At 45.9% G+C, this 13201-nt stretch overlaps 1 protein-coding gene across 1 annotated transcript in view; it reads right to left on the bottom strand.

Moving 5' to 3' along the window:
- The window catches only part of Wdfy4 (WDFY family member 4), a 205184-nt gene that overhangs the window by 73504 nt on the left and 118479 nt on the right, over window positions 1-13201 (bottom strand). The window contains exons 40-41 of the mRNA XM_005348671.3: window positions 12178-12229; window positions 9515-9681 (exon numbers count right to left, since the gene is read on the bottom strand). Of these exons, the coding sequence (XP_005348728.1) occupies window positions 9515-9681; window positions 12178-12229 (219 nt within the window). The remainder of the gene's footprint in view (window positions 1-9514; window positions 9682-12177; window positions 12230-13201) is intronic.

Genomic DNA, 13201 nt, shown 5'->3' with positions numbered 1-13201 from the left:
AATAAACTTCTGGAAACCAGGCAGGAGGCCGGGGTGAGGGTGCTTTAAATCCTCACGGCTGTTGCAATTACTCCTGTGCAGAGTGGCACGAGATTGCTAACATTGTAAGACAGGTGCTACAACCTGAATCCAGTCTGGCTGTATTTCCCAAGGACTCAAAGTCTACTGCCCATAGTGAAGCAGGAGGGGGAAGGGGGGGGGCTCTTTGGACATGGTTGCTAGTGCATCATCAACTTCATCAGGATGGAATCTCTAAGAGTGCTGAACTTAAAAGAAAAAGATCAGAAGATTTGCGTTCACACAGACTCCCTGTATCTTGTCACACAATACCATGTTTCACCTGAGACTATGTCATCCATATGGACCCTCTGCCATCCAGACCCATAAGCCTAAAGAAACCTCTTTTCCTTATAAAATAACCAAGCCTCAAGTCTTTTAGCATAGCATCACAATACATACCGATAATGAAGAGTTATGCTAGGTTGTTTAAACTTTTTTCCCCTGTGACAGGTGAAATTCAGAGATACCACCTTCACGTTTATAAGGTGATATGTGAAGTCACAATGCCAACATTGGCACAGGCACCCCCAGAACCTCTCCCCTCCCCAGGCATCACCCCCATTAAAGCCTTCACAGTTCCAGCAGTGGGGTTTTGGAGCACATGCCAAATCTGATCGGATGCTTCCCTTTGGGGAGGCTTAAGTAACAACCAGAATAAACCAAACCACAAGAAAAATGTCTAAAGAGAGCTGGGTTAATAGCTTAAAAATTGATTCTGTTAGAAAAGAAATGGCATTTTAAAAACTAGAAGATGAGCCCAAGTGAACTATTACCTGCTCTTCCATTTAAATTAGCCCAGAGAGGGCTCCATTCGTGTTTACTCACGACTAAGAAATCCCTCATGCCTCGATGCTATCGATCATTTAAGACAAGGGGAACTTTTGTTTCTGCACAAGAACTTTTTAAAGACCTGCTAGATGATGTATGGTCATTCCTAGTGGGTGGATAGCTGAGAAAGTAAATACACCTCCATTTGCAGACGATGGACAACAGGTTGTTCGGAAAACCAGAAAGGTTGGAGACGAAACATGAGTCAGAGTCACTGGGTAGCAGCTCACCAGGGCACATGGCCCCAAAGCAAGGCTTCGTCTTGGGGCATGTCTAGAAAGCGCAAGGACAGCTACACATTTCTGGAAGCTGTGTGTGGCAGCATTAGTCTGTCATCTAGTGTAGCATTCAAGTTCATAGGAGGAAAAACTGAGACCCAGAGAGGCCATTAAAGCCAAGGAGCCAGCAAAGGAACTGCCTGATTGGTCTATTCTCTCTTCTATTTCTGTGCGGGTGAATGATGTAGCCCCACCCCGTCTTGTGTCCTCAGTATGCACTCTTAGCACTAGGAAACGGATTGGGTACAGCTATTCCTTGGTATTCTTGGGGATGATTCCAGAACCTCTGTCCACTGCTATCAAATTCCACAGATACTCAAGTCCCTTTTATCTCTCCTATTGCTTTAAATCATCTCTAGATGATTTGAATACTTAATATAATGCCAGCCCTGTCTACACTGGTGTATTGTATTGTCTAGAGAAAAGTCAAGTTGGGGTTGGAGCCTGCAAGATCTCAGAACAGACACAATGCTTTAGAGTTAGTTTTTGATTCACAGGTGGTTGGCACCATCAACTTAGCATTTGGAAGCATGAGAGTTTGGTTATATACTTAATTAAAAAAAAAAGATTGTTGAGAAAAACTAAACTAAAACTATGAAAAAGGAGACAGACTGCAAAAGCCATATTTGTGCTGATTCCCATAAACCCCGGCTCTTATATTTCCCCATGTATCACAATTACCTAGAGCTTCAGTCACACCAGTGATGAGAGAAAAGAATTCTAAGGCAACGTGGAGCTTCTGCATGTCTGCCTGTGTCAGTATGGCAACACTATGAAGCAGCACCATGCTGGGCCTTTTTACACGAGTGCTTCTCTCTGAGACAAGGAGCAGGGATGCCCCCTGCCTGCCTGGCTGTGCCACTTCTACCATAAACAGTTACGTCAAGCCGCCCTCCTTTCTCGGCAGGCTGTGGCACCGGGTGGAAGGAGCGACTTTGACACTGTATGGCTGCTCCAGCGTAATGTAAACATAACACAAGTCCCAAAGGCAGTTCAAGGCCCAGTGCCCACCACTGTCGTCCCTGAGGGTAAGCTTGTTGACACTCGATTGGTGGCGTGTGGAAGTGTGTCTAGCCTGGATCTCTGAGTACTATAACCCTGGATTGAGGGTCTTGGGAATTGTTACTGTTGACATCTGAAATATTCCAAAGGCTGGTGTGTTCAAGGCTTGGTGGCCAGCTGGTTGATGGAACTGAGAGGTGACTGAGTCGGGGGAGGGGGGTCTGGCCTCGTCCATGCCTTATTGAGATGGGAGTCCTAGCTGGAGAAGGGAAGTAACTTTGGGCCTCCCCTGGAAGAGAATGACTTTCTCTGGTTGCTCATGTTTTCTCTCTGCTTCCCGGTAATCGTATGGGGAACAATCAATCCCTGCCGTATGCTACAGCCACCATGATGTTCTCCCTCGCAGACCTGAAGCAGCAGGGTCAGAACCTGTGAACTCTAAAACTGTGAGCTGTTTTCCTCAAGTGTTCTGTCACGGTGACAAAGACAGACGTTTATCAAGAGTTACCAAAGCTGCTGCACAAATGTCATCGTCCCAAGCTGCATCTCAGTTAAGCAGGTGCAGCCTTGGGCCTTAGAAATAGCATTTTGAGAACATGCCTAGAAAATTCTGGTACAGATGACCTGAAGAGCACACAGTAACAGACAGAGAGAGCCAAGAACTTGTGCTACGCCGAGAAATGCTGCTTTCATCTGATTTAAGCATGTTCCTTGGAACACACTCATCTCTTTTCTCCTTCATTCATTAACTCCGACACAACATATTAGCAAGTACCCACCCACTGGAGACACAAAGGAATTGAATCACGCCTTCAAGACGTGTGTGGTCTGAGGCTGCTGGACAGCAGTGGTGGGAAAGAACAGGCTTTTGAAAGTACAGTGAGGGGGATCTTTCACAAGCTGCATGGGAGAACAGTTCACAAGGTTAGGGATTGGAAAGGTGTGTGTGTGTGTGTGTGTGTGTGTGTGTGTGTGTGTGTGTGTGTGTGTGTAGGTAGGTAGGCAGGTAGCACTTCTCTGCAATTAGATAAAAGGTCAACTGTGTGCTGTGCATGTATGTATGTACGTACATGTATGTGAATTTATGCACGTACAGAAATGAGTTATGGGTCAAGTCAAGGGTCGCCTTGTGTAAAAAGTATGTCACAGGGAGCTTCAGAAGGCATTAATCCGGGATGACATGGGCAGCTGTGCTTTTCACCAAGTCCTGGTGATTGAGTGAAACAGGAAGTTTGGAAACAACCAAGTTAGTACTCTTGCTAACGTCCTGCGAGCAGTTTAGTTAAAGATACCAGGGAAGAGCATATGAGATGCGCTGTCGAGAGCAAAAATATCTCACGTTGATCTGGCTACGAAGGTCAAAATCACATTTTACAATGAGTTTGCATGAAAAAATCAGTTATTTAATTTGTCGTGTAATCAAAGAGAATAACAAATGGCAAAAAGAAGCCAGCACTATAGGTCTGAGTCTGGATGGATCCAGAAGCTGCATGAGATACTATCCCAGAATGGAGTGACTGAGGGGCCCACAATTAACATGCATTAACTCCACCACACAAACACAGACAAATGGAGATGATTGCAGGGAAATGTGCTATGGTTCTGGGAATCACTAATCAATGATGCAAAGGCAGCGCTGAGTAACAAAGTAATTACATTCCCAGGTATCGCTTGAGGCAACGAGGGCTCAGTTGATCACACAAGGAAATGAATTCTGCTGAAGCCACCCTGGAGTTCCAGGGCTGTGCCTTGGCTTCCCTGCATCCAAAACAGACGTACAATTCCAAAGGTCTCAGCAAAGACAGACTAGGTTTCTCGAGGTTACACATGGGGCCTCTCGAACTAAGAATAAAGGCTCTCCAGACAGCAGAAGGAAGGAAGAATAAGGATTCTGAGGGTTAAACATGGACACCCTGCCATGACTTTTCCTGGAGTGTTTAGAGATTTAGAAAATGTGGGAGCCCTGGTGTCTTGTGAGGACAGGGATTTATCTTCTTTATATGTGCTTGAGTGTGTTTATATTTCGAAGAACCCTGCCCCCACTCATTTCTCATGAAACTATAGTTCCATGCTTGACAAAAGCAATGGTGGACCAAGAATAATATCCCAGTGGACCAGGCATAAGACCATGAAAAGCAGAAATAAAGTCATCATGCACAAGGCATAGGCCATGGTAGACTAGAGATGAAGTCACAATATACCCGTCATTAGGCCATGGTGAACTAGGGATGAGGTCATCATAGCACCGGGATAAGACCACCATGGACCAGTAACGACCGATGTCCTGGAGACCAGGAACTTGACCCATGCAGCAGGACAGGGCGCATGCTTAGCATTGTGAGTCCTAGCAGTGGAGATGGGTTTGTGGTGACTTAGACACCTCTCCACCCCTCGTTAACATGAAAAGACTATACAGGAAGTACTATCTCCAGGCTGGACGTGGGAAAGCTACTGAAGGACCGAGATGGGGACAATTTATGTCACTTGCCCAATACGGAGACTCAGAAGACATTAGAGAGGAGAAAAATGACATGAATCAGAAGCAAAGAGCAGGAGGTGTGGTGAAGAACTCGAAGACATAAGACTGCATGCCTCTGGGTGGCGGTTGTGTGAGGACTGGAACCAGCCCCAGAGCCTGCACCACCAGCTCAACTCCACCCAGCTAGCTGTCCCTGGTTTAGAGTAGTCTCCTTCCTCCGATCTGTAGGTTTGCAGCCCCATGTGAGTTCCCGGGGCCTGTTTCCTCACATTCCTCCCTGCCTCAGTCTCTAGATCCCAAGACTCCCTTAGTTTTACCACCTGTCTGTCCAGACTCCAGCCTAAGTAAGTTTCTTTTTCCTCAGAAAAGCTATATTTTATGGAATGCATTCAAACTTTGGGAGGCCTCTTTCCAGCGGGCCAAAGCTTCCTCGGGTCCCACCCTGACCTTTAATGCATTCTCCACTATCTTGGCCACACAAAAAGATCTGTTTGACCTCTTTTGGATATCTACTGAGCGTGTTCTCCACAGCATGCCCCTAACACCATTCCTTGGCTCATGAGATCATCCATCTGAACAGGCATTCCTGCTTCACTGAGCTCTTGACATTTACTTTTTCCTATCCTCGGGGCCATGACAGAGGTCCTAGGGGCTTTAGGAGTATGAGAACAAACTGGTAGCCAGGCCACTACAAGGGCAGCAACATCAATCACTGCGGCTGAGAGTGTTTGGTTGGAAGTATCACCCCAGCTTCCAAACATGCCTTTTATACAAAAAGTCTGGATTGTTTGCCTGGGGGCTTCACCTCAGCTCCTGGAATAAGACCACTCCCACCACTGGGGGGCTACTTAAACTGCATCCCGGAGAGCAAACAAGTGGTCTCTCCTTCTCTCTCTCTTCCCCTCTCCATGCCTTCCCAGTGCCACCCGGGAGCATTGCATTAAACATGGGCATCTTGTCTGATTCAGTCTGATTGGAGTTATTTGCGTCGGCGGAAAGGCTCGGCTTAAGGAAACCTAACAGAGCTCCACTTGAGGTCTCCACACAGAGGGCTCAGCACAGGGAGTCTCAGGCTGAGGCATGCAGCACCTCCTGCAGCTTTGCCCCAAGCTAACAGACAAGGAGTAAAAAACTCCATTTTGAAGACAAAGAAAATGAAGTTCTGGGAAGTTCCGTTAAGGATCAAAGTGGCTGAGCTTGGTGGTGGTGAAAGCGGAGAGGTGAGGCTGGGACGCAGAGGGCTCTATCCGCAGACGTGAGTGTACTGTCCACCCAGGGCTCCGGCACTGACCTGCTTCTCCAGTGACCTGGGTGGGCGTGGAGGGAGGGACACTAAGCCCTTCCCTGCTTCTACTGAGACTAGAAGCATCAAAAACAAATAATTCAACACAAACCCAAGAAAGACCAGTATGAGCGACACTTGCAAAATCCCGCTACCCAGCCAGGAGGAAAATCCTCTGGTACAAAAGTCTGCTTCCGGTTCCAGGTTGCTGGTACTGTATCCCCTCCCCCCCACCGCCTTGCCCTGCAGGCACAGGGATGGGGACACTAACTAGGCACTGGCAGTTTCAGCCCCCCTCCCCAACTCCTATCTACCCCTGCTGGGATTCAAACACTCTTATTTGCACATCCTGGGGACCCCTGCTGCTGCAGCCCCCAGCACTGCCACGGCTTCCTGCTGTGTAACAAGGAAACTAAAGAAGACTGAAGCTTAAGTAAGACCCCAGGAAGGATGAAGTCCCTGCTGTTTGCCTTGCCTTCTCTGTGTGGGAAAGGCAGCCTCCTGTGTGTTCCAGATCCTTGTCTATCCAAATGAGACCCTAAGAAAAAAAGCTGTCATTGGGTGGGTGGTGGATACGGAGAAAGCCATACAATCTGCAAAAACAAGGCTCGCAGACACAGGGAACGTGATAAGGACTTCTGTTGGCTGCGGGAGAATTGAAGTGGAACCCTTCTGAGCCAGATCTATAAACCTCGGAGCTTGCCTACAGTCGTGCCCACAAAGTGTTGACTGCCACCATTACCCTGCTGGTTTTGGAAGAATAACACCCAGGTGTCTAGAGAGGTTTTCCCAGAAGCCAAGGATGGAGCTTAGGTGAGTCATGAGTCCTGGGGATACCCCATGCAGTAGGTTACAACCCAAAACATCTCCAGGGATGCCAGGCTGCTTATCCCACACGCGGTAGGCTAGCCAGCTGCTCTGAGGGGGTCTGGCTTCTGGAGATCTTTCTGGACCATCTGGTGAGGCCAAGGCGAGCCCTGGTTCCAGCAACAGAAGAGTCCAGTAGAGAGTAGCAACAGAAGAGAAGGCAGAGACTGGATAAGGAGAAGCAGAGCAATTCACCAGTAAGAAAGATTTGATACAAACTAACTGCTTGCTGGCTGGAAAGATGTAATAGGGGACCACAAGGCAAGGATGCAGGTCCTTTCCAGAAAGCTGAGAATGTCTAAGCTGACAGTCATCAAACTTCAGCCGTACAGAGGCATGGACCAAAGTCTGCTAGCAACTGAATGATGCTGGAAAGAATGCATTTCCAAATCCCCCAGGATGCAGTCCTTGTCAGCATCCCTATCCTGTGGGGCTCTACCAGAACCAGAGGGTCCCACAGTGCTGGATTCTTACTAAGTTCATGGCCGTTTGTTAGCAGTGGAAAACTAATACAAAGCATCACAGGACTGAGCATCTTTCATGTTTATTTTGTTTGTTTTATTTTTATTTTTTTGTTTTGGAGACAGTGTTTTTCTGTGTCGCCTGGTTGTCCTGGAACTCTTTCTATAGATCAGGCTGGCCTCTTTTAATTTTTATTATATATTATTTTATAATATAATACTATTATATATTATACCTTTTATTTCTCAAGTGCTGGTGTTAGGAGTCTGTGTTGCCACATCTAGCTACAAGGTTCTCCTCTTACCAAAACATTGAGAAGAATCTATTTGGAGATGGCATGAAGTCAGCTTCCCTTTCTCTTGAGGAAAACAGAAAGAAGTGGTGCTTGCTTCCCATCCCATGTGCTCCTTTTACCTCTAGGGTCTCCCCCATCTCACCATAAACACTGTAGTGTGTACCAGCATTCCTGGTGTCCCCCTTCTTCCCCCCCCACACTGTAGTGTGTACCAGCATTTCTGGTGTCCCCCTTCTCTCCCCACACACACTGTAGTGTGTACCAGCATTCCTGGTGTCCTCCTTCTCCCCCCATACACTGTAGTGGGTACCAGCATTCCTGGTGTCCCCCATCTCCCCCCATACACTGTAGTGTGTGCTTGTGTTCCTGGTGTCCCTCTTCTCCCCACACACACTGTAGTGTGTGCTTGTGTTCCTGGTGTCCCCTTCTCCCCCCACACTGTAGTGTGTGCTTGTATTCCTGGTGTCCCCCTTCTCACCACACACTAAGAAGTGTGCTCCAGTCCCTGAAATCTGCGCATGCCTGTCCTTGGCTCTCTGGATTGTCATCTGTCCCTAGAAACTCAGCCCACTCACTCAGCAGACCCCCAGTTAGATCCACCCTCACCAACTCAGGGGCAGCCTGGCCCTCAGTCTCAGACATTCATCTCCTTAAAATATTTACCCAGTTTCTGGGTTCACCCTGCCCCCTCATATTTGTCTGGGGCTTCTCCTTTGCCTACATGCCACGGAAAACCTGCTTTCTGCTCAAGACCTGAAGCCCACAGCATTTTGCAAAGGGAAGAGATTAGTGTTTATTGAGCACCTCCCATGTGGTCCATCCTCATTAGTCTCTTCTGTTACCCTGTCTAAGCCTGCCAGAGATGCAGGAAGAGGATGCCAAGGTCCACAGGAAAGATGAGAAACCAGGGCCACAAAGGTGGTCAGAGGAGACTTGAACTCGGATCTGATTTGTTCTAACATGTGTGGTTCATCTTCCATTCTGTTTTCAGACTTGGGTAAAAGGACCCTTTCCTGGGACCTTAATCTTATTGTGTTCCCCATCACACTTCAGTATGTTTTGGATGAGTATCCACCAAAGGTTCCATATCAAGGTTTTGTCCCTAGGGTCACAATACTATATATATATTTAAGAGGAAAGGCCCAGTGAGAGGGACTTATGTTCCTGGGACTGTGCTTTAAAAGAGCATTATGGGATGCTAGCCTTTGTGTCCCCCCACCCCCGTCTCACTCCTCCCTCTCTTCCTCTCTCTAGATGTGATCAGTCCACCATCCCACCATGCTACAGACTCCAATAAAGTTCTAAACCAATGGGGATGCTCAGTCTTGGACCTGAACTCTAGAACTCTAGGCCTAAACAACTTTTTATCTTCATAAGTAACCTTTCTTAATTATCGCTTTGTAGCAATCTGAAGTTAATATATATTCCTATGGCCATGCCAGGGACATGTACAATAACTTGGGATCCCCAAACACTATCCACCAGAACCCCAATTTTTTTGCCATCCAGCTCTGGCCTGTCTCCAAGATTTGTGTATACTTCCCCTCCATACAATCCTATGGAAGATGCACAATACCACACACCACTCACCCCTAAGCGTGAGTGATGTCACAGAGTTGCCATGGTATAGAGGCAACTTAGACATTCTGGTGGGCATGTCAAAATATAGTGTCCCTCCAGGGTATCCAGGTTTTAATGCAAGACCCAGGAACAGCAACAAGGTCAAGGGAAGCATTTAGAAGACATTTCATACACCAGTTTGTTAGCTTGAATCTCATCTTGTGGATGTTTTAACATAGGGCATATAGGACGTCAGGGAAATTAGGAGCCTGCTCCCTCTGCTCATTGTTCTGTAGTTGGCAGGTGTGGAAATTATTGGAGATTCCCTGCACCCATAATGACACCCCAGACTGTCCTGTCAGACAGTCTTCATGGATATCTTTGCTCGGCCCACATATTACCTTTTCTCCATCAAGAAGCTCTTGTAAAATGATTTGTCTTTCCTTGCATAATTCCAAGAAATCTTCTGAGTTCAGACTTTCATGCAAAGCAGGAAAGAAGGTCAGTTGTGTGCAATCCACCCCCACCTCGTCCGGCCTGCTCTCAGCTTCCTCCAGTGTCAGCTCATCTGCAGTAACATAAAACGGACACATTGTCGTGGTGTGAGCTACACAATGTCACAAGGCAGAACACGCAGCACACGCCTTTGCCACTGAGAACTGGGAAGCTCTGAGGTAGAAGTGGCCAGCGTGCCCTTCCACTGTTTCTGAGAAGGAATACAGCTGCCTGACCCTGTGTTACTGTCCACACTCCTGCAAGCTGCACCCAGCGTGGGTGTGCCCAGTCCTGGCTACTTTACAGCTTTCAAATGATGCAAGGCAACATTTTGGAATTTACCCTCACTAATCAATGAAATATACCTCTTTAGGTCTAGGATTTGCTCCTTCTGAACCTGTTTGTTCTCTTTTCTAAAAGAATGCCATTGATATGTCTAAACTCTAGAAACCCTGGCTTCTTATTTAAAGGAGTTGAGAAAGTTATACTGCACTGATAAATGAAGAATATCATGCTTGTGTGTCCTGGGGTATGAAGAGTGTCAGTCTCCATCCAGTAAGTGCTCTGGGCTGGACACTGCAATGGCATCTGTCTATATAGTCCTATCTCAGCTACAATATCTCACCCTCAGATTGTGAATGAAAAATCTGAATAAGGCTTGGGACTTTGCCCAAGATAATATGGCTACTGAGTTAGAGGGGATGGGAAGCAGGTCTCCTGGGTACAATGTAAGGTCTGCCCCCATATGTTTAGCCCACTATTCGCAAAGTGACTGAACAGCTTTTGGTATCTTTTCTGTATATATCTGTATATGTGATTTTTAACATAAGAATAATGTTGTACTTACAAAATTGCATTCTAGATTATGTCATAAGTATTTTCCCAAATGATTTTAAAGTTTTTTCAATAATTTAAATGGTATTGAAGTATTACACTGTGTGTCTATTTCATAATCAACAAATACCTTTCCTGTTCTTTAGAAACATGATGGCTTCCGTGTCTGTACCACCAGGAATATTCTGTTTTGTTGTCATTCCTAGTCTAGATTTGTCTGGCAAGAGCCAGGACATCTGGATCTAAGTTAAAGAGACCACAGCATGGATGTCTGAGCTTAGGAGACCACAGCATGGATGTCTGAGCTGAGGAGACCACAGCATGGATGTCTGAGCTTAGGAGACCACAGCATGGATGTCTGAGCTAAGGGACAACAGCATGGATGTCTGAGCTAAGGGACAACAGTATGGATGTCCTCATCTTCCTTTCTCCTCACTTGTTCTGAGTGTGTTCCTGTGTGGAGTAGGCATGTTGGTCATGACTGCAAAGCTATGAGCCATGTTCTTTGTGACAAAGTTCAGCTCTTTGACCACCTCCCAACCTGGGAATCTCACATGAGGAAGGATCAAAGTACCTGCTGTTCCCAGATTCAGTTCCACAGGCTCTGTCCACTGCACAGAGCATACTTCTGTAGGGACGGGCATCTGAGAAGGTCCTTACTATTTTTTTATAAGAGGTTTGAATTAGGGCCTGTGCTGGCAATATTAAGGAGGCTCAGGGTTGTGGATAGTCATAGATTCTTCATCTAACAAAGGGATGAAGCAATCCAAGGTTATATCTATGGAAATCCAGCACACACTTCCCAGACCTTAGCCCCTAACTTGGAGAGGTGGATGATGCTGTGATTTGGAGCTAGGAGTTTGAGTGTAGAGGAAAGGAGCCAATGGGCACATTGTCGTCGCAAGTCCCAGTCCACAGTAGAATGCAAAGTCAACCTGGGATCAGAACTTGAGATTCTCAGTCTGAGTTTGTGTTACTACATACTGGCAGGCAGCAACCTCAACAGCAACCCTGCTACTCAGGCAGCAGAGGAACCAGGCTTAGTGGTGCAGAGATGCTGCCACGGGGCAAAGAGCAACCACTGGCTACCCCCTAAGATCCAAGGAACTCACATGCTGGGAGCATGCACCTCAGAGATAGTCATAAGTGAAAACACAGAATTGAAATTCCCCCCCCCCTCTCTCTCTCCTCTCTCTTTCTCTCTCTCTCTCTCTCGTGCATATCCTAGATTTTAAGCAAGTCAGAAATGACTCCACACATTGTCTTTAAGCCTAAGGTATATAGAGACTGCCATGTAGGTCATGACATAGAAGAATTTAATGTGAAAGTATTAAACATATATACGATCTATTTTCTTCTAAGACATCTTATTATTCATCTATATATTTTGAGCACATACTAAACATGTATTTAAATTGTGTTAGGGTGCTTTTAAACTCTACTCAATAAAACAAATTGATGAGGTACTCAACGTTACTATTTTAAGCTTACTAAAAACTCTCTCACTCCCAGAGGCCTGGGTCTGGAATAAGTTTCCTTTGTTCTGACACACAGTACTGACAAGCTGTGTGCAAACTGCTCTGGTTTCTCAGTATTTTCTCTCCCCAAACCCACACATGTAGTAATAGCTTTAGTGAGGTGTTAAAGGAAATCAGCAATAGGTTTTTGATTATTGAAGAGAAAAACTTATTATATAACTATTGAAGAGAAAAAGATAAATTTATAAACTTGATACCTTGGTTTTCAGCATTTGTCTGAGAAAGAGCATCTTTTCTGTCTTGGCTCTCCTGAAATAGGACCAAAGAGAAGAGAAAATAAACTCACAGACATTGTTTGTGCCCCCTTTCCTTTTCCATAAAGTTACAGACTGGCGTGAACTTGTGTTTTCTTCATGCTGGTCTAGACTAAGGTACAAAAGGAAGAAGGTACTAAATCTTAAGGGAGCATGTAAAATGCCTGCACTCATTGTCGGAGTCAGAGCGGAGACTGCAGTTAAGGAGCATTTTCAGTAGTTTTCATGAGGTGCCAGGGGAGATTCAACAGCATGCCGACGTCTGCATGTGGGTCACCCTGCACAGGTACCGTGACCAGGTTACAGAGCACTCTCACCTGCACAGCCAGCAAGACACCTTTTCTCCTGCCTCCACATCCTAAACAAACGTTCTGAGGGGAAAAATGCTACCTGCCTCTAGTCATTTAGTCATAACTAAAACTACAAGGTCTACTGAATAAATTATCATATATTTATAAAATAATTTTCTCATACATTTTCTGGAGGGCGGGCTTAGGATGAAGTCTCTTTGCTGGAGACTTCAAAATTAAACTAGCTCCATATCTTGAAAAGGAAGAGAGAGAAAATACCCAGCATCCCAGTGTTTGGGGATGAGGATAAGAAAAATCATTGCTACTTTTATTTTTTTAAAAAAAAAAATCTGCTATAAAATAAAGCCAAATGATTTCTCTTCCTTAAAATGCAAAATGTGTATCTGATGCTCTAGCTATGTAAGCTTCAGGAAAGTCAACTCCCAGGCACCGCCTGGTTCCTCCGCTTGGAAGCTAATACAGCCTGGGTGCTGTGTGGACTAAGTGGGTCACTGGTTTGAGCTTGCAGAACTGCTGTGTTTCAGAGGTTTTTCCACTGTAAAATTTATTACAGGATTTTTTTTTGTGGTGTGTGTGTCTGTGTGTGTGTGTGTGTGTGTGTGTGTGTGTGTGTGTGTGTGTGTAATACTGTCTGTAACTCCAGTTCTAGAGGATCA

Source organism: Microtus ochrogaster, chromosome 6 (genome assembly GCF_000317375.1).
Source record: "Microtus ochrogaster isolate Prairie Vole_2 chromosome 6, MicOch1.0, whole genome shotgun sequence".
Classification (NCBI taxonomy): domain Eukaryota; kingdom Metazoa; phylum Chordata; class Mammalia; order Rodentia; family Cricetidae; genus Microtus; species Microtus ochrogaster.
The sequence above is the reverse complement of the archived record's forward strand: the minus strand, read 5'-3'. Positions and strand labels throughout refer to the sequence as shown.